This window comes from Saccopteryx bilineata, chromosome 3 (assembly GCF_036850765.1).
Source record: "Saccopteryx bilineata isolate mSacBil1 chromosome 3, mSacBil1_pri_phased_curated, whole genome shotgun sequence".
In the NCBI taxonomy this organism is placed as follows: Eukaryota; Metazoa; Chordata; class Mammalia; order Chiroptera; family Emballonuridae; genus Saccopteryx; species Saccopteryx bilineata.
In genome coordinates, this window is record NC_089492.1 from 127,216,834 (window position 1) to 127,237,938 (window position 21,105).

At 47.1% G+C, this 21,105-nt stretch overlaps 1 protein-coding gene across 1 annotated transcript; it reads right to left on the bottom strand.

Annotated features, from left to right (window-relative positions):
* Positions 1-4,933: 4,933 nt before the first annotated feature.
* On the bottom strand, positions 4,934-10,714 carry CD207 (CD207 molecule). The gene is made up of 6 exons (XM_066264774.1): positions 10,639-10,714; positions 10,430-10,543; positions 8,366-8,740; positions 7,623-7,774; positions 5,577-5,695; positions 4,934-5,084 (listed from the first exon to the last, which is right to left on the bottom strand). The coding sequence occupies exons 1-6, from the start codon at positions 10,712-10,714 to the stop codon at positions 4,934-4,936; spliced, it is 987 nt and encodes a 328-aa protein (XP_066120871.1).
* Positions 10,715-21,105: the final 10,391 nt, after the last annotated feature.

Here is a 21,105-nt window from a genome sequence, read left to right on the forward strand (position 1 = left end):
AAATTATAATCGTAACAACAGTGTTTTCCAGAGTTCTGTGAGTCTTTCTAATGACTTATCGAACCTGAGGGAAGTCATGAGAGCCCCCATATTTGCAGTCATCTAGGCAGAGTGTGGGTTTCGTAGAGACCCAATATGCACGTGGCATCTGAAGTTAGGCCAGTCTTGTGTGACTGAGCCCTTAGCCTGTGAGGTCTGCACGAGCTCCTGGAGTTAGAGTCAGAATCAAATCGAACTGTAGGACACACAGCTAGTGTCAGAGAACTGGCTGGTGTCAGAAAACACCACATGATTTGTGTCAGAAGTGATGCCAGAAAACACCAAATAGGATCCACCTTGATTGGCTTTGTGAGCTTCTGCATTTGTCAGATTCAGCCAAACTCAAAAGGAACTGATGGATAAACCAATGTGCTGGTTTCAATGAGACCTAGAGCTTCCAGGAGGAACAAATACTGCTTCCTGCTGCTTGTGGACCTAGACCAAGGAGACAGGGAAGCGAGGCATCCCACAGGAGCTGTGTGAGCCCGAAGTCCCCATCCCCCCAGAGGGGGGGTTAACCAGCTAAACAGAATCACTATTCCCACTGACTGGTCAAGGTACCTCTCCCAAAGTCAGTTCTGAGGATATAGCAAATTCTTGTTCCTTGGCCCCCCAGTACATCAAATCATTACAATCTTATCAAAATAGATCACGTTTTCTTTAACTCATAAAAACCTAATTGCATATTTGTCCCCCTATCTCACCAGCAACCGACTTATAAGACGCCAGTTACAACTTTGCAAATGGTTTGCTCTACTCATATTGTACTGTTTTTTCTTATTTTCACTTTCAGTTCCTATATCCTATTCCCAGAGCTTTTTCTCGAACCCTGGAGACAGCCTTCCCTCAGTCTCCTGAGAGCTACTCGAGAAGCCTGCAGCCCACCCCAGCAGTGGAGAAGCCATACTGAAAGTGTGTCCCCCTGACGCTGGGCCAGAAGGGCAGCTGCACTCCGGAAGCCAGTGTCTGGCTGGCCTCCGCCACCTCAGCCAGCAACTAGTCAAGTACACGGTTGGTCTGCAGGGTGAGGAAGGGAGTGGTTGCCTACACTCCGTTTATGATGCCATGGCTTTGATTGTGTGTGTTTGTGTGTGTGTTGTGTGTGTATGTGCAGGTAGAGTGCAGAGCCACCATCCATTGACCAGTCACTTCTGGTGCATTAAAGCTGACCTGAGAGGAAAGGACACAGGAGGAATATGAAGGCACTCATTGCTGGAGCAGTCAACAGCTCTGCCTGAGAGCCCAGAGCGTCGGCCACGCCCCTTTCCCTCAGCACGGGATGGGAGCTGCCGGAGGTACCTCTCTAGAGATCATAAGAGGTGCAGGGGGTGGTGACAGAAAAGAAAGGGCATGCTTTGTTTCTATTTCCCCACACTTGTAAGAAGGTTAGGCACACTTAGGAGCTGCTTCCTCCTAGGGCCTGAGAAGCTGAGGGAGCCTCAAAACAGAACTTTAGGAATCCCTTGCTCAGCTGAAAAGGCAAAGCCTGGGCCAGGAGAGAGGCAGAGTCCTCCAGACATGGTGACCTCAGAAGTGTGATCAGCAGGACTCTTCCAGCCCCTCTTCCCTGCTCCCATCCCGCCCAACTCCTAGCTCCCCACGCTACTTCGCCCACGAGAGCATCACCTGCCAGCAGGAAAGATGACAGGAGGCTGCTGCATCCTTGCCAAGAGGTATATCTGTTCTCTGGTCAGAAAAAATCAAATGGACGTTTTATACATTAATATCAAAACCACTCATCACCCGGGAACTCTTATACATTGGATTTTCCTGCCCTACCAAAGGGTACAGGGCCATGCTCCTAGAGATGTGGACCCTAACTTTAGTCACTCCCGAAGTCTTCCAGTCATTGTATCAACCCCTACAACACAGGGTGGTCACTGTCTTCCAGAGGCTAGATCCAGCAGTTTTGCTGGGAAGCGGAGGCCCACAGCTGGCAAGCAGCAGTCTGGAGCAGCTGAGAGCCGGACAGTCTCCCTTCCTCAGGTATCCCTCCTGGGACTGGAGTGGAGAGCCACCCTTCTCTCACCCTTCTCATGCTCAGGCTGTCCTGTAGGGGCGAGGTTGAGCCCATACCCAATTCTCAGCCCCAGGGATGAGCTTGGGGCTCCAACAATATACCGATCTCCCTGACCTCCATTACTACTTCAGGGATGAGCATGCGACCCAGTGCTGGGTTTTTGTTGGAACTTTAGGAAAAGGGACATTCTTTCCTCTGAAGTTGCAGAGCTGTGAGGCTGTAGGCTAGAGTGACCAAGGCCACCCTGGGGAGTCTGCCTGGTACTAAAGCCAACCCAGAGGCAGGGCAGGAGAGAGGCTGCCCTGTGGTCTGATGTGAGCACCTGCACCCAGCTGCACAAAATGTCCCGACTTTATACCCCACGCCCACATCTTGTTTCTAACACCATTCTCAAAAAAAAGGGGAGGGGCTCTTGGAGAAATGTCTGATTCTATGATTGGAGCAAGAACTCTACAAAATGAGCCTGGAGTTACTTGTACTGTCAAAAAGTAAAGAGATGCTTTTTAAAAATGATGAAAATATGTCAACAGTATGGAGGAACCAAATGAAAGAATTCCTGATGGCCAAAACAGGAACAACTTGATCAAGAAAATATACAAGCCCTGGCCGGTTGGCTCAGTGGTAGAGCGTCGGCCTGGCGTGCAGGGGACCTGGGTTCAATTCCCAGCCAGGGCACATAGGAGAAGCGTCCATTTGCTTCTCCGCCCCCCCCCCTCCTTCCTCTCTGTCTCTCTCTTCCCCTCCCGCAGCCAAGGCTCCATTGGAGCAAAGATGGCCCGGGTGCTGGGGATGGCTCCTTGGCCTCTGCCCCAGGCACTAGAGTGGCTCTGGTCACGGCAGAGCGACGCCCCAGATGGGCAGAGCATCGCCCCCTGGTGGGCATGCCGGGTGGATCCCGGTCGGGCGCATGCGGAAGTCTGTCTGACTGTCTCTCCCCGTTTCCAGCTTCAGAAAAAAAAAAAAATACAAAAAGAAAATATACAAAGTAATATGGGATTATAACCCAAAGTATAAAACCTATGAATTCATGTTGATATAAATAAATGTTTGAATAAACAAATAGGTAAATCTCCCATGCAGAAAAATTCCAAGTAATTTCTGTAGATATTTCATTCTCAGAAATGTAGAACACAACTCTCACTCCTTAAGTGTGGGCTGCACACAGCGACTGCTACGGTCTGAATGTTTGTGTCCCCGTCCAAGTTCATGCGCTGAAATCCTAGCCCTCAACTTGATAGTATTTGGAAGTGAGACCTTTGGGAGGTGATGATGAGGTCATGAGAGTGGTGGTCTCATGAAGGGGATTAGTACCCTTATAAAAAGGGCCCCAGAGAACTTGCTTGCCCCTGCTACCAGGTGAGGACACAACAAGAAGTCTACAACCTAGAAGACAGCCCATTTCATTGAAAAAAAATGTCCCTTCTGTTGGATCCTACGGAGGGCTGGGCCACTCTGCTGGGGCCGCCCCTGTGCTCACGCTCCGCTTTCCTCCTGTCTAGTGCTGCCTGGATTCTGGCCTGAGCCATTGGACTGGGATCTGAACTCGATTCTTGTGAACAGGGTCTCTGTAAAAAATGGGAAACCTGAGGTGTCTCCCTCTTTGGAGTAAAGCCAGGGAACAGTAGACATTCCAGTGAACATCTGAGAAAAGGGACTACCAAGAGGGTCATTACACTGCAGACCTCACTCTCCTTCATTTTGATAAAACCAGGGTAAGCACTGATAATGTTTTGTAGCACTTCTGGAGCTGGAATTTTCCTACTTCTTGTTAATTTTGAACCCCTATCTGGTTCCTGAGGACATCCCAGAACTTCACGACTAGCAAAGTGCATGGCCTTTCCTGCACACGCACCTGTACAACTGGGAATGAATCTGCACACAGAGGGAGGCCTTTTCCCAGATGGTTCTTTATTCTAACAATGCTTAGAGGTGAACTCGTCAGGTACGAAGGGCCACTTCCTTTGCACTGGGCACGGGGAGAGAGGAGATGCAGAAGAAAAAGGAGGCACAGGACGGAGAGGCAGAGTGGTTGGACCTCAGAGCTTAACAAGTGAGGGGGAGGGAGGGACCAGCAGATGCCAGCCCAGCTCTAAAGGAAACATGGTTCCATGTCAGCCCCTGATCTGACCCAGTTGAGCCTGTTCCAGGGAAGAGGAGGCCCAGACCTCAGAGGATGTGGAGGAAGAGGAAGATGGGGGCATGGCATGGACAGGGTCAACAAAAGCAGAGTTCTTCCCAGACAACATGGCCATCTCAGCAGGCAACTGGGAATGGGGGAAGGGAGGGGGGACCAACCAGAGAAGCACTGAGTATCAGTATCAGGATTTTCAGCAGAATTGTTTGGGTGTCTGAAGCAACCTTCATGTGTTGAACCTGAGGCTTCTCTGAAGGGACACCATTGGTTTTCTAATGGTTCTCCTTGCCTTTAGTCTGAGCTCACTCAAGTCTATCACCATATTGTAGGCATAATGGTCTTTTCAAAAAACAATGAAGTAAGCACACACATATTACTTAGATTGCTCAGCCAAAAAGAAGCAACAACACGCCAATAGCATCAGTACCCTGATGTTGGCAAAAGCCCAGAATGTTGCCCCAAATGATGGGTCCTGATCCATCTTAGTGAGGCAGTTTGAAATTCTAAATCCTCTCCAGCTCCCCCTCTCACTTTAACCCAAGATCTTCTTTCCATCCCGCTGCCTCTGTGGGATCACAGGGGTTCCGGCCAAGGCAGCCGAACTCCAGGTGCCTCTGGGACCATTTTGAAGCCAGGACAATTAAGGTGCAAAGTCACTCTGGAGAGTGGAGGATAAAGTGGCACATCCTTGAGTTCGACAAACACTGCAGCTCAAAATGCCAGTTTGGGGGCCAGTTCTGTCATGGTTCTGATGGGGTGTAAGGACGTTTACAGATGAAAAGGAATTCTCTGTCACAGGAGGCATCATTCCATGAGTGAAGTGAGGACACCCTTAAAGTAACACAGTGTTCATTGTTCCCAGTATTGTTGGGCTCACCTGGAATCCAGAACCTACCAAGGTAAAAAAATAAAGAAAAACTTATTTCCAATGAAGAAATTAATAACTTCCATCTCAGCTTTGGTCCAAGGTGATACCGTCACAAATTTTTGCACCCAAGCCTGAGAAAAAGGGAGTTTGTGAACTGTCAACCTCTAAGCCTGTAATTACCCCAAATTAGGACCAAACTAGCCCCCCTCTCTTAATACTCTATACACAGCCACAGTCCTGACACCTGGACTTAGACTGGCCCCCCTGCCAAGGCTAGCTGGACAGCCATGCTGTCATACCCCAGAGAGTACCAAGAGGCCACAGACTGGTCACTGATCCCACAGCGAATCAGTGGCAGACGTGAGCTAGGTCTTGGTTCAGTGCTCCTGCCACCATGGACAGGGAAGAGTCACAAACTTTGTAGTCAGGGGAAAATATCACCCCACCTTTCTTCCCTGACCTTGACCCTGAGCCAAAAAAACGCAGGCTGGGAAGGAGGGTTCTGGGGGCCTCACCTTAAACTCTGGACCTTGTTGAATGGAGTGTCATCTACCCAGTGCCAGTTCCCCTCACTCCCTGCTTTGGTCAGGCCGATCCAGTGGGGAAGTCCTCCTGCTGTCTTGTACAGAAACTCCTGCAGGGAGACAGAACGAGCTGAAACGCTGCCTCACTCAGCAGAGCATCTGTCTCTCTGGGTGTTCTTCACTTGTCCTCAGCGAGAGCTCTAACCTCACAGACACATCATGCACATTGACCTTTCTCAAGCTTCATCCTGTCCCTGCTCAGTGCCCAGAGTCCATCTTCCAAATTCTGATTTGACTTTGGCCTGCAACTCACAGACTCAGGGGTTTCTGCCCCTCAGGAAGCAGGGGCTGGAGCACAAGAAAGAATCAGCTAAACCCCAGAGCAGAGACGCCAGGAGCCTGGCTGGCCCCGATAATAATATCTCAACTTAGTGAGCACTTAATATGTACAAGGTACTATGTACCGTGTCCCCTCTCTATCACGGGAGTTAGGTTCCTGAAACCCCCACCCGCGATAGGCGAAAATCCTCGAGGTAGTGACCCAATATTTATTTTATTATTTATATATATATACAGAACACAGTGCTCTGGCTGGTCGCCTCCCATCCATCAGCCAATAGTGTGCCATGTACGATCTCACGTGGGCAACTAGCTAAAGCGGAAGCGGCCGTAACTGCGTTTTTCATTCGTGAGTCTTTGTCTACTCATCTGCTGTAGGCTACCTATCTTATTTCTATTTAATACAATCATCCCTCGCCATATCTCTATTCTCTTTTCGTGGTCTCACTGTATTGTGAATTTTTAAATTGTATATACCTAATTTTGTATCATGGATTTTTCCCTATATCGTGGGATTTTGTGGTAAACAAGTATTTTTATATACTTATTATTTTAATTATTTTTACAGTAAAATAAGCATTTTCTAGCCTAAAAAATTGAAAACGAGGCCCTGGCCGGTTGGCTCAGCGGTAGAGCGTCGGCCTGGCATGCAGGGGACCAGGGTTCGATTCCCGGCTGGGGCACATAGGAGAAGCGCCCATTTGCTTCTCTGCCCCCCCCCCTTCCTCTCTGTCTCTCTCTTCCCCTCCCGCAGCCGAGGCTCCATTGGAGCAGGGATGGCCCGGGCGCTGGGGATGGCTCCTTGGCCTCTGCCCCAGGCGCTGGAGTGGCTCTGGTCACGGAGGAGCGATGCCCTGGAGGGGCAGAGCGTCGCCCCTGGTGGGCGTGCCGGGTGGATCTCGGTCGGGCGCATGCAGGAGTCTGTCTGACTGTCTCTCTCCGTTTCCAGCTTCAGAAAAAGCAACAAAAAAAAAAAGAAAAAAAATTGAAAACGATATAAAAATATTAATTAAAATATATGAAAAGTATATTAAATTGAAATAAAATACATAGTGTGCAGCAGAAGAGTATATACAAAGACTTGTACATACGGAAAACGCAGCTAGGGCCGCTTCCCCTTTAGCTAGTTTGCCCACTGAGATCGTACATGGCACACTATTGGCTGATGGATGGGAGGTGACTAACCAGAGCTCTGTGCTCTCTATAGATAAGTAATAAAATAAACATAAGGTCCCTACTTCACAGATTTTCACCTATTGTGGGACAGGGGGGTTCTGGAACCTAATCACAGTGATAAACGAGGGACCACTGTATTTCTGTTTTCTGGGCACCTAGGAAGATGCTCTTTTTGAAGCCAGGAGTATTACATCATTTGCTTTGCAAATGAAATGTAAGTAGAGGAGGTATCTGTTATTTCCAGGAAGAAACAACACACAATTTATCATGTTTCCTGTTCCTGCCTCAGCAATTGTGGAAACAGACATGAGATGAAGTCTTCTTTGGCCTAGATCTTTGAGTAACTACAAAGAGCAAAAACCCTTATTGGCTGTTGTTGGACATGTAGTGCAAGAGAAGAAATCTTTCATTGTTAAGTCATTGATATTTGGGGATTTTTGTCACTGCAGCATAATCTTGCCCATCCTGCCTAATACAGCTACTAATATACCTCCTTCCTAGATCCCATAGGAAAACACTCACCTGTTCGCTCTCTGAGGTCACTGAGGTCAAGTGTGAATTCTTGGACACACAGAACTGCTGGGCACTGTACCAGGCCTTTGAGATGCGAGAAAAGTAATAGAAATTCCCCCCGAAGTACTTCCAGCCTTGAGAAACTGTCTGTATAATGTCACCTAGAGAACAGGGTGAAAAGTAAACACTGGTGTTCCTGTTTTCTCTAGGTGCTGGCTAGGTGGGGACATTTGAATGGGACCTCAGAGACAAAAGAGAATTGGGCTGGGATCTGGGGTCCTTGGGTTTTTGTGTAGGGTTTGGGGGACACTCCCAGATCCTGAAAATGTGACTGAGATTAGTAGAGTCTCTGGGCTCAGAGAGGGGAGAGTGAGAGATGATGGACCAAGAATTGGTCTCCCATGAGTGAGAAGCCATTCCCCAGTGGCCATCACAGGTGGCTGAGACCCTGGGCTCTAGGTAAAGAACTTAATGGGAAGTGGCTAGGTTTGGGCCAGGACAGAGTTTCCCCAATGCTTTTATATTCTATGCCTTTGTGTGAGGGCCCAAACTGGCTCCTGGTCCCTTTTCTTCTGAAAAGCCCCTAAGTCCTCTCCAACCCCAATGCTGGGCCCTCTCTTCTTAGTTTTTCAACCATGCTACCCCTCTTCAATTTCCCTCCACATGCACCAGCCCAATGGCCTCATGTCTGAGACTGAAAAGGTCCCATGGGCCAGAGATCAGCTTGCAACATTCTTTTCTGAGTCACTTACTTTGCTTTTTGAGCAGCTTGCTGATATTCTCCAATCCGCTCTGGAGCCCCTGGACTTTTGCATTTAAAGCACTGGCTTTATCCAAATCTCTTTTTAACTCTGGGATTTGGGCCTTTAAATTAGAGACTTCTTCCCAGCTGCTTGTTAACATCTGGATCTGTGCATTGGCTTCCTTTACACCAATTTCCAACTTCCGGATCTGAGAATGCACATGATCTAGGCTAGCATTCACCATCTGGACCTGAATACCAGCTGCTTCCACATCGCCTCTGTTCCTCTTAATTTCAGAATTCAGGGTGCTGATGTTGTCCACACGACCTTTCAGCAACTGGGCATTGGTCTTTACATCTGACAGTGTGCCCATAAACCAGGGATCTGGATTTAAGAAAGTCAAGAGGGCAATCAAAAGGAGTAGAGGTGTTATCAGCATGATAAAAGGAAAGAAAGGGAAGGGAAAGGAAAGGAAAGAAAGAGAAGGGGCAGGCTCCAGCTTTCCAAGGGCCCAACCCAAGGAGCTGTTGCTTACCTTACATTCATTCATAATCTAGGTATTCAACAGATGTTGATGGCATGTACAATATGTCAGAAGCTCTGGTAGGTGCAAGTAATGCAGAGATGGACAAATGCAGGTTCTCTATTAGAGAACCTCACAGGCAAACAGAAGCAGGGATTCGAATCCTAAATTTTAGCCCTGGCCAGTTGGCTCAGTGGACAGAGTGTCGGCCCAGCGTGTGAACACCCCAGGTTCTACCCCCAGTCAGGGCACACATGAGAATAGACCATCTGCTTCTCTTCCCCTCCCTCTTCCCCTCCTGCAGCCAGTGGTTCGATTGCTCTGAGAATTGGCTCTGGCACTGACAAAAGCTTGATTGATTCAAGTATTGACCCCAAGCAGGGGTTGCCAGGTGGATCTTGGTCAGGACGCATGCAGGAGTCTGTCTATCTCTCCTCCTCTCACTTAAAAGAAAAAAAGGGAAAGAATCCTATATTTTGGTGAAGGGATGCCTTTAACCACCCCTTTGGCACCCTCCCACATCCCTCTGTGCCATATCACTTGATTCCCAGCCCTCTCCTTTCAGAGACTCCTGCAGTGACCATCAGCAAGGACAGCACTGTCCACCCACATCTGTCCACAGGCACTTCGTGACCATGGTGGGAGCCAGCCATGCAGACTTTTAATCTGGAAGTGACTTCTCCACAGAACGTGGGAAGGGAGAATTATAGACCCATTTCTCCCCTTCCTTTGTCCCTCTCACCATCACACTCTGATCAGGCCTCATGTTTGGAGTCAGAAAAAAAACAAAAGTAAACCAAGAAGACTCCAAGCAGGGAGACTCTGCTCCAAGTCTGGGATCAAATATGTGCCAAAGCCATGAAGAAAGAAGAAAGACATTCCCTCCTTCTGCTTTCTGTTGACCCGGAGGGAGATGAAGGCTCTGCCAGTAGCAGAGGCCTGGGCCCCAGCAAAGCTGGGAGAAGAAGAAAGATCAGCCACACATCTAATGGAGAAGTAGGAAGGCTCCCTTGATATGATCTTCATGGGAACAGAAGAAGAGAGTGCAAAGGAGTCCTGGTGAGGGGAGGAACCATGGAGATTTGCTGGTTTGTTGGTCACATTCTCCATCTAGTCTACTGGGGCTGAAAATACAGTTGGGACTCTATCCCTTGTTGGGTCAGGAAACATCTCACTCACTGTCGGGGGCTTCCCACAAGGCTGTGGATCAAAGGGACACAGAGCTCAGAGGGGAGGACAAAAATGACACAGGATAAAGAAACAGGTGAACGTTTCCTGGGAACAGGAGAGTGCATCTTTGCGCACAAGCATGCAAGTGCTAACCCCATTCAGAAGAATCTCCCCGGAACTGAGAAGGAAAGAGCAGCAGCTCACTTTACCGAGGACAGGAATCCTGTGACTGCACATGAGAGCAGGCAAATGAAATGAGGCAAATGAAGAAGGCATCGGCGGAAGAGACCACCATGAGCAGGAAGGAGAGGGTCTGCATGTAGAGGAGGCTGACTGCCCTGGAGAAGGACAGGCCCAGATGATCAAGCCAGAGGACTCACAGAGAATGGCCTGCAGCAGGACGGACGCGAGCAGGACCAGCATCAGGATGACCGCTGCAGCACGGACTGTGCACGTTTTTCTCAGAACAGGAGAGGGACCCTGGGGAGGAGGCTCTGTTGGAAGAAGAGAAACGTTTGCTGAAGGACCCGCAGGTGGCGGGTTTGGGCCCAGAGCACTGAGCAGGTTCTGAGCTGGGACTGGTCTTTACCTCGGGGCCAGAGGGAGATGTTCTGTTTATCTACAGTGAAGTGCGCATCAGGGGCCTCGGTCTCTGCAGCCTTCATCCTGCACACTCGCCCTGCAGCACAGGTGCTTCTGGCTGCTTGTCTCCCAGGGACTTTTATCTAGAGGAAAGGGGAAGCAAGTTCCACAAAGGTCATCATGTAATCCTCAAGTTCCCCATGCCTGACTTAGACACTTTGCCTGGCCTATGCCACAACTCTGTGCTCTCCTCAAAGACCTAAGCTCTCAGGAAGAGCCATTTGTCCCCTTCCTCTGGGGGAAGGGAGAGGTGTCACAGTGACATTTTAACCATCTTGTCCCAAGGCTAACCTACTTCTTTAATCCCCTTGCCCATCATTCATCCACCCATCTGTTCATCCCACAAATACATACTGACTGCCTTCTGTGCACCAGGCGCTGCACTAGGACCGGGACACAAGGATGAGTAACTCAGAGTCGTTGCGCTCAAACTCCTCACAGTCTGGGAGGAGAGACAGACCCAGGCAAACAAATGCTAATACAGGGAGATGGTTCTAACAATAGAAGAATATGTACAGTGGTAAGGAAGCACAGAGAATGGACTAATGATCAAAAGTTCCAGGTACAGGGATAAGCATATCTTAAATGTGTAGGGGCTGTTGTGAAATTGTGCATGTAAAACCTGTATAATTTTGTTAACCAGTGTCACCCCATAAATTCAACAAAAAAGGGGGTAAATATAGGGGCACTGGACAGCTTGGAATGCCAAGCAAACTGTGAGTAGTTCAGTGGTGTTGGAGCGTGAGGCATATGACAGGAGCAGGAGGGCAGGGGCTAAAGAGGCACCAGGGGTCAGATCATGAAGATCCTTCTCCATCATGTTAAGAAGCTTGAATTCTGGCCCTGGCCGGTTGGCTCAGCAGTGGAGCGTCGGCCTGGCGTGCAGGGGACCCAGGTTGATTCCCGGCCAGGGCACATGGGAGAAGCGCCCATTTGCTTCTCCACGCCCCCCTCCTTCCTCTCTGTCTCTCTCTTCCCCTCCCGCAGCCAAGGCTCCACTGGAGCGAAGATGGCCCGGGCGCTGGGGATGGCTCCTTGGCCTCTTCCCCAGGCGCTAGAGTGGCTCTGGTCGTGGCAGAGCAACGCCCCGGAGGGGCAGAGCATCACCCCCTGGTGGGCAGAGCGTCACCCCTGGTGGGCGTGCCGGGTGGATCCCGGTTGGGCGCATGCGGGAGTCTGTCTGACTGTCTCTCCCCATTTCCAGCTTCAGAAAAATACAAAAAAGGAAAAAAGAAGCTTGAATTCTGGCTTATGGGTGTTATGGAGCCAATGAAAAACTTCAGGCAGGAGAGAGAGGACAGGGACATTGTAGTAAGACCACTCTGGTCGTGGTGAGAAGCATAAATTAGGGTGTGAAAAGCCTGGAAGCAGAGAGATCAGTAAGGAAACCACCACAATAAAATATTCTAGTTTCTGTTATTAAGACATCTTAAACAATAGAATATTTCTTTATGAAATGGGGCTTGGAGATGCAAAATGTAAATGTGAGACTTGGGTTTTCCTCCCTTCTTCCTGCACTCGTGAGCTTCTCCAACTGGGGCGGCTCAGCAACATCAGACAGGAACTGCCCTCTCATATGTAGGGGTTCCTCGCACAGAGAGGAGCTGATTTCCGGCTCAACGAAGAACTAAGGTTTCTCCTGGCGCAGCTTCTCGTGTTTTGAAGAAGTCAGTCAAATCTGAGAAACTTTGTATATAACAGATTTGAAACAAATATTTCTTGGAAGACAGGAAAGAGATAAGGGAAGAGAAGAAGGGAGAGAGGGAATAAAAAAGAAAAGTCAGTTCAAATAATTGGCTGGCTGGATGCGTGGATAGATGGATGACTAATGAATGGATAGATTATAGACGGATGATCAATGGGTAGATGAATGTGTGGATGGATGGATATATCCATCCAATGATTATATACCGATCAATGATGGATACATGAAAGATAAATGAATGAAAGAATTGATAGCTGATCATTCCTCAAGTCTGAAATCTATAGTCTGTGGACTGGGATCTGTCTTCCAGAGGTACTGCTTCTTCCCACTGCCTCTGGAAGTCCTCATTCATTTCCACAGCAAAGCCACAAGGTAAGTGTGGCTGACACCTTTTCCAAAATGCGAAAAACCTCTCACTAGAAAGCCTTGCTGAGGTGAGCCAATGGAGCTGGACAACAGAGTGGGTCAGGGACCAGGGTTGGAAGCTAAATTAGCAGGGCCAAGGAAAGAGCTACCTCCACTTTCAAGGGATATTTGAGAGGATGCTACCTCCCTGCTCAGCCCAGTCTTGTCTGGCCAGTTCATTGTTCTTACAGGCCGCTTGCCGCTCTCTGTCTGGTTGACTAGGCCTCAGACTGGAGTTGCTTCTCCGACTGGAGGAGGGAACTCCACACCACACTTCCCAAGTGCTGGGAAGGAAGCTGTGTCACAGGGATGGTGTCCCCTTCATCCTTTCTTGTCTCCTCCCAGCCTACATTCTGTCTATAGCTTTCAGAACTGCTACCCGTTCTACCCTTTGACATTAGCTAACTGCACAAACTGAAGGCCTCACTTTAGCTCACCACTTGTCTCTGAACACTTACAACCATACCCATTATCTTCAGGTTTCTCATCTAGTTGCAGAGCCTCGGTTAGAATGTTCTGCTCCTGAACTCTCATGCATGGCACTCAGTCTAACCTCAGAGTCAGGACAGCCCTTCTGCTCCTGAATCCTGGCCCCACATTCACAACCTGTCATAGTACAGGGTCATCCGGGGTGGAAAAGAACCCCAGGTGCTCAAGAACCTGGTAGAAGTTGCCCTTGGGATCCAGGTCTCCTCCTGAGACATCTGAGGAAGAGAAGTTGACACGCAACACATCTTGGGAGCATCGGGCCCTTTCCTTCCCTGTCAATAAGTTGACTTTTCCCAAACCTCTGCTGGTTGCAGGAGCCATTCATGAAACATTCGGATGTCCTCTGAGTGGTCCCAAAAAGGATCCAGAAGATTCACATCCTGGCATCCACTGTGGAAGAAGGGGCTGGGGTCGGGGAGCATTTATCCAAATGATAGACATGGAGACCTCAGATAGCTATTCTACTGATCACTGGACAAAAGGCTGATCCAGCATGAGGAAGTTAAGCATGAAGCAACCGGAATCCTGGTCTGTGGGCCCTATGGGATTTCAGGGACTGTGGGTGTAAAGTCCCGTACGGAGTTTCATTTCCCACTTGCAGGGCAAGAGTGAGTCACATGCTATTTCCTATGACTCTGCTCATCCGCAGGTGTTCCCAGATCACAAGCACCTCTCCTGTGCGGCCCGCTGGGTGCTCTACTTGGCCCCTGACCTGACAGCCTGGAAGAAGGAAAGACAGCAGAAGACAAGTGCCTCAGCCATGCTTGCCAGCCAGCCACATGGACAGTTCTCCCAGACACTCAGGAGATGTCAGCCCTTTCAAACTGACCGGGACTGACCAAAGATCACTGCTGTAAGGAGAGAAAGGAAAGTCCATGCTCATTTTTCTGTTTCCCCACTGGCCATACTCCTGAGGTTCTAAGACCTTCTCTCGGTAAGGGTGGAGGAAGGAAGCAGTTTGGCCACTTTCCCCCCTCTCTGGTTGGGACCCACCATGGTGGACCACGGACATAGTCAATGGGAGTGAAAAAGACACCAAGCAACTGGAGTGGATAACAAACCAGGAAGGGAGTAGGTGGGGAGGATCCAAGAGGAGAGGGAAGAATAACTATGAGAAAGGAGCCTATACAGCTGGCCAGGCAGGTGCACAGATCTCAGAGAGGACTCCTGCATATAATGTGATGGGGATTTGGCCAGCATCCCCTGATAAGTAAAAGATTTCATGCCACACTCTGGATGTGTGCCCTAGGAAAGAGGAGAAAGGGTATTTCATTAAATTAGTATGGTGCGGCCCTGGCCGGTTGGCTCAATGATAGAGCGTCGGCCTGGCGTGCAGAAGTCTCGGGTTCGATTCCCGGCCAGGGCACACAGGAGAAGCGCCCATCTGCTTCTCCACCCCTCCCCCTCTCCTTCCTCTCTGTCTCTCTCTTCCCCTCCCACAGCAAGGCTCCATTGGAGCAAAGATGGCCCAGGCGCTGGGGATGGCTCCATGGCCTCTGCCTCAGGCGCTAGAATGGCCCTGGTTGCAACAGAGCAATGCCCCAGATGAGCAGAGCATCGCCCCATGGTGGGCAGAGTGTCACCCCCTGGTGGGTGTGCCGGGTGGATCCCAGTCAGGCGCATGCGGGAGTCTGTCTGACTGCCTCCCTGTTTCCAACTTCAGAAAAATACAGGAAAAAAAAATTAGTATGATGCTTTAGATATTATAGCCATTTAGCTATATTGATTCTTCCAATCCATGAACACTGAATATCATTCATTTCTTGGTGTCTTCTTCAATTTCTTTCAACAATATCTTGTAGTTTTCAGTGTATGGGTCTTTTACATCTTTGGTAAGTTTGTTTCTAAGTATTTTAAACTTTTATGGCAACAGTGGCTGTATGGGGTCTCTTTTTGAATGGGAGTATTTGTTGGGTGACCCTTCCCCTGTTCTACAGGTTGGGGATCATGTTGGGGGGAAGGGACACAGTTTCCCCTTTGTTCCACAAGGCTCCAGCAGAAGAGGAGATGTGTTCATATCTAATGTAGAATACGAGATTCTGAGCTTGATGGTCTGATTGGGTGTCTAGGGCAAGAGTGAGTGTATTTTGAGGGTGGGAAAGTCTCAAATAATTATTCCAAGAGGGGCAGTCTGTGTTAGATGAAGGAATAGATAAGCAAAATGTGATACATACAAACAATAGACTATTAGTCAGCCTTAAAAATGAAGAAAATTTTGACACATGTTACAGCATGGATAAACTTTGGGGACATTATTGTAAGTAATATAGGTCAGTCACAAAAGGGCAGATACTATATGTTTCCAGTTACTATATGAATCTGAGGTATGTAGAGGGTAAAATTCATAGAGCTAGAAAGTAAAATGGTGGTTGGCAGGGGGTGGGAGAAGGGGAGAATGGGAAGTTATTGTTAATGTGTATAAAGTTTCAGTTTTGTAGGACAAAAAGACTTCTGGATATGGACAGTGGTGGTGGTGGTTGCACAATAAAGAGAATGTACTCGATGTCAATGAACTTTATACGTCATAGATGGTAACCTTTATGTGTATTTTACCACAATTTTTCTAAAAGGGTTCTTGAAGGAAAAAGGGATATCCATGTCTGAATTGCTGTAACCTAGAATACTACTTTATATGGAAAATAAATAAATAGTTTGGCAGCTCTGACTAAGTTAAGAATCTTGAGATGGGGAGATTGTCCTGGATTATCCAAGTGGACCTGAAATGCAATCAGCATGTATCCTTATAAGTAAGAAAAGGGAGGTTTGAACACAGAAATAGAGGTAAAAGCAATGACACTAGGGAGACAGATATTGGAATGATGTGGTCACAAGCAAAAGAATGCTGGTGCCCACCAGAAGCTAGAAGGGGCAAGGAACAGATATTCCCTGAGAGCCTCCAGAGAGAGCATGACTTGGCAGCCACCTTGAATTTTGATTCATTGAAACTGATATAGCGACCTGTGGTGGCGCAGTGGATAAAGCGTCAACCTGGAAACACTGAGGTTGCCGGTTCGAAACCCTGGGCTTGCCTGGTCAAGGCACATATGGGAGTTGATGCTTCCTGCTCCTCCCCCCTTCTCTCTCTCTCTCCCCTCTCTATAATAAATAAATAAAATCTTAAAAAAAAAAAAGGAAACTGATATAGCTTCCAGAACTGTGAGAGAATACATTTCTACTCTGTTGAACCTCCAAGTTTGTGGTAATTGTTACAGCTAGCCATAGGACACTAATACAGTGACATTTATTATAGTGGAAAGAACTAAAGTAGAAAGAGTTTTCAGCATGGGATAAAAATAAAAATTTTTCTTTAGACTTATTATTTCTAAGATGCATAAGAGACATTTGATAATTTGCATCAAATAAGCATGTGTACCATCACATTTGTCAGTAATGACTAAAGACTACAAAACTTTTTCTGTGCTGAAGTGTTTCTTTTTTCTTTTTTTTTTTTCTTTCTTTTTTTTTTTTTTAGAGAGGAGAGAGACAGAGAGGGAGAGAGAGGAGAGAGAGACAGCGAGAGAGAAGGGGGAGGAGCTGGAAGCATCAACTCCCATATGTGCCTTGACCAGGCAAGCCCAGGGTTTCGAACCGGCGACCTCAGCATTTCCAGGTCGACGCTTTATCCACTGCGCCACCACAGGTCAGGCTTCTGAAGTATTTCTATGCCTGTGACCAAGGGCAGTTGTCTATAACTGCTTAGGTCTATGGACTCCCTATTGTGTTCCATTTATCTGTATGTCTGTTTGTTTTCCAATACCATGCTCTCTTGATGATTTTAGTCTTGTAATTCATTTTGAACTGGAAAATTGTGAGTCCTTCACCTTATTCTTCAACAGTCTTGTCTACACTACTCAGGGTTTAAAATCAGTTTTTTGATATCTATAAAATAGCTTGGTGATATTTTTATTGAGTTTTCACAGGATCTTTATAAAACTTTTAAAAGAATTGACTATTTAACAATATGTCTTTTGATCACTTAGAAATACATCTCAGTTGATTTATTTTTCTTACCTCACTTTCAGGAGTTTTTCATATATTTTGGTCCCCAGAGATCTGTAAATATTTGTTTGTGTGGGGCAGGTAGGGGTACCAGTGATGAAGGTAAAGGAGAATCCAGTCAATAATTGTGTCCATGTTGGCAAGGTAACAGGTGATTACTAGACTTGGTGTGGTGATCCCATTATAAGATGTGTAAATATAAGAATACTGTATTGTGCTTATGAAACTAATATACTATTGTACATCAACTATACTTAAATAAAGTAAATTAATTTTTCTCAATTTGAAAAAAAAATCAGCCACAATTAGAAAACAACTCAGATTTGAGCTTCCCACAATGCACTGCATGGCCATCAGGGGTGCACAGCCTGTCATTCCTGGAACCAGTACAGCCTGCACAAGCCAGAACCAGCAGAGTGCAGAATCCATAGGGATGACAAGAGCTTCCTTTCCTCGGGAGGAGGGAGGACTGCCAGGGCTTCAGGACAAGTTGAGGTCAGGCACACCGGAGGGATAAGTTACCTGTCCAGAGCTCTGTAGTATGAGGAAGGAGCTTTCCTGCCACTTTTCCAGCTTGTCCTAAATAATGAGTATAGAACATTTTATTGTCTAGAACAGTGATTTTCAACCTTTTTTGAGCCGTGGCACATTTTTTACATTTACAAAATCCTGGGGCACACCACCTACCAAAATGACACAAAATGACACTCTAACACAGTACATATTATACATATAGTTAGAAATATAGTTTCTAAATGTATTTATACTCACTTAGTGTGAAACCTGGGCCTGTTTTGATGAACACAAAAGGGATATCCTGGCAGGAATGGTAGAAAGACACACACAAAGCTCTTCCTCAACAGTTCTCAGTCTCACTCTGTTTTTAGTTTTTATCGCAGTCAAGCTTGAGAAGCTCAGCTCACATAGATATGTGGTTGAAAACAGGAGCAATGTCAAAATAGCTTTGTTGGCCAGAATGGGGAACTCCTTGGCAACAGATAACCAAAAACTGTCCAAAGGAAGATCAGCAAACTTAGCTTTAAAGTTAGATAACATTGTGATGCATTGTGATGCATTGTATATCACCCTCTGCGGGGACCTTCTTTTAAAAAGAAAAAGGTCAAATATCTATATACACCATCAGAATAGACATAACCAGCTGAGGCTGAGGCTTCCTCTAGTGGTGGCAACATTTACCTCCAGTTCTGACCAGGATTAGAAATTGGGACCATGGGGAGGAGTAGCAGCTTCAACTACTCGCTGAAGCCACACAATGACAAGTGCGCGGCAGCCCGAGCGGGGACCTTCCTGGGTGTGGATGAGAGGTGGCCTACTATTGGTTCACCGCTAGTGGTCGGGCTGAATCCTAGAAAGTGAATGGTCAGTGAGCATTCCCTGTGCCTCCACTCTTCCTGTCGCTGATAGCTGGAGGGATTGTGAAGGGAATGTTTATGTTCGGATGGAGGCGGCTGGCAGCGGGCCGGATAAATAGGATAAATAGCCTCCGCGGGCCGTATCTGGCATGCGGGCTGTAGTTTGGGGACCCATGTTTAATTTCTCCACGGCACACCTGACCATGTCTCATGGCACACTAGTGTGCCGTGGCACATTGGTTGAAAACCACTGGTCTAGAAGCATTTCTCCTGCTCTATACTTGACTCTCTCGTGTAGTGTGTTAGTATACTGATTGATTGTTATTGTGATAATATGCGTCTCTGAGATTTTAAATAGTTCAGGCGGACAGCATATTTAGGATTCAATATCCGTACACAGCACACAGTAACGCCAGTGGTGACAGTTATATTCGTCACCATGACATCCCTGTCACCCCTCTTGCTCTTCTTTCAATGCCTTTCTCATAGAATATTACGAAGAATTAATTTGCAAAATAATCAATTTATGAGGACTTAAACATTGAATTCACAGCATCCTGTATTATTTCCTTTGGGCTCAGAATTGTTTATGGGTAAAATTGCATTATGTTTTAGATAGAGGGAAACACATATATAGACACAGTGAAGAAGGTAAGGTTAAAATTTTGGAACCTGCTCCTTTCCAGTGGTGCCACAGCTTGGCCCAAGGCTTATCTATAATATTTTAATATGCCTTTCTAGTTTTTCTCATCTATAAACAGATGATTACCATGTTTGACATACCCTCATGAACAAGTGATGAATATTTTATTTATTTATTTGATTTTTTTTTTTTTTTTTGTATTTTTCTGAAGCTGGAAACAGGGAGAGACAGTCAGACAGACTCCCGCATGCACCCGACCGGGATCCACCTGGTACGCCCACAAGGGGCGATGCTCTGTCCACCAGGGGGCGATGCTCTGCCCCTCTCGGGCCTCGCTCTGCAGCGACCAGAGCCACTCTAGTGCCTGGGGCAGAGGCCAAGGACCCATCCCCAGCGCCCAGGCCATCTTTGCTCCAATGGAGCCTCGGCTGCGGGAGGGGAAGAGAGAGACAGAGAGGAAGGAGGGGGGCGTGGAGAAGCAAATGGGCGCTTCTCCTATGTGCCCTGGCCGGGAATCAAACCGGGGTCCCCTGCACGCCAGGCCAACGCTCTACCGCTGAGCCAACCGGCCAGGGCCGAATATTTTATTTTGAAATTAGTTTCAGCTTACTAATATGTTCTTTGCTGTTCCACTCTGTGAATACATTTACCATATATCATGTATAAGACACTCCCATGTATAAGACGCACCTTAATTTTGGGGCCCAAAATTTGAAGAAAATGTATTACATAAAGTTATTAACTCAAGTTTTATTCATCATAAAATTCATAAAACTCATCACTGTCAAAACTCCCATCTATTAGCTTGTTCTCGTCTGTCTGATGACGAATCACTGTCTTCATATATTGCCTTGTATTCAGTTCCATCTATGGCGTCTGAAATGCCACGCTTCTTAAATGACTGGACAACCACTGTATAAGATGCACCCAGTTTTTAGACCCCAAATTTTTCGAAAAAGTGTGCATCTTGTACATGGGAAAATACGGTAAATAAAATACAATAAAATCAAGGGAACTTCCTAATTTGTCATGTGATTTTAGTAAGCAGAACTCATGAATCAGGTTTAGAAGATAAAAACATCATGACATAGTTTTAAATTAAATTTATCACTCTTCCCTGCCAGGCTGGCCCTGTGTGATTGGGACTTTGGGGTCCAGGATTCTGACAGCTTGGTCCGCAGAGCAAGGGCCCGCCCCCACAGTGCCTGCAGTGAGTTCAGCGCCAGCAGCCAGAGCCCAGCAGTGGCAGCAGTGCCAGGCATCCTCCTGACCAGGTCCCACGGGTGCCACCCTCTCTTCTAGCCTACCCCATGGTCCTGGGAGGCAGCCTGGTCAGCTCCTTGGCACTGGGGTCCCAGGCGCCTCATCCCCATTGTGCTGCGGGGTCCTGCAGGGCCCTGCCCAGCACTGGGAACTTGTCTGACCATTGCATCATAGCTGCTTTTATATTTTCTGCATTTTCTTTATTCTTATATTAATCACAGAATTGCATATTACATAAGCAGATATAATTTTAAATCATTTTTAATAAAATTGCTTCTCAGATGAAAGAATTTCAATCAAGAGTGATAATTTTTAAAAATAGCAACTCCTATCATAACACAAATTCACATTTAATTCAAGATATAAATTACAATACCCACATCTTTTAGTTCTGTAAAATCTTAGTTTTTATCTAACTATTAGTGAAACTGTAGAACAAGTCATTCAACAAATTATTCCTAAGACTTTCCACATTATTTTAAAATGTTGGTGTAATATTTAACTTTCATGGTTATCTATGGCTAAACAAATGCCCTC

Excerpts from the sequence above, each read along its gene's own strand:
- CD207 (XM_066264774.1), bottom strand. The coding sequence starts at position 10,714 with ATGAAGGCTGCAGAGACCGAGGCCCCTGATGCGCACTTCACTGTAGAT. Across the intron at positions 7,775-8,365 it reads CAAGCTGCTCAAAAAGCAAA|GTGACATTATACAGACAGTT; the intron begins GTAAGTGACTCA and ends CCTGTTCTCTAG. Across the intron at positions 5,696-7,622 it reads TGACCTCAGAGAGCGAACAG|GAGTTTCTGTACAAGACAGC; the intron begins GTGAGTGTTTTC and ends GTCTCCCTGCAG.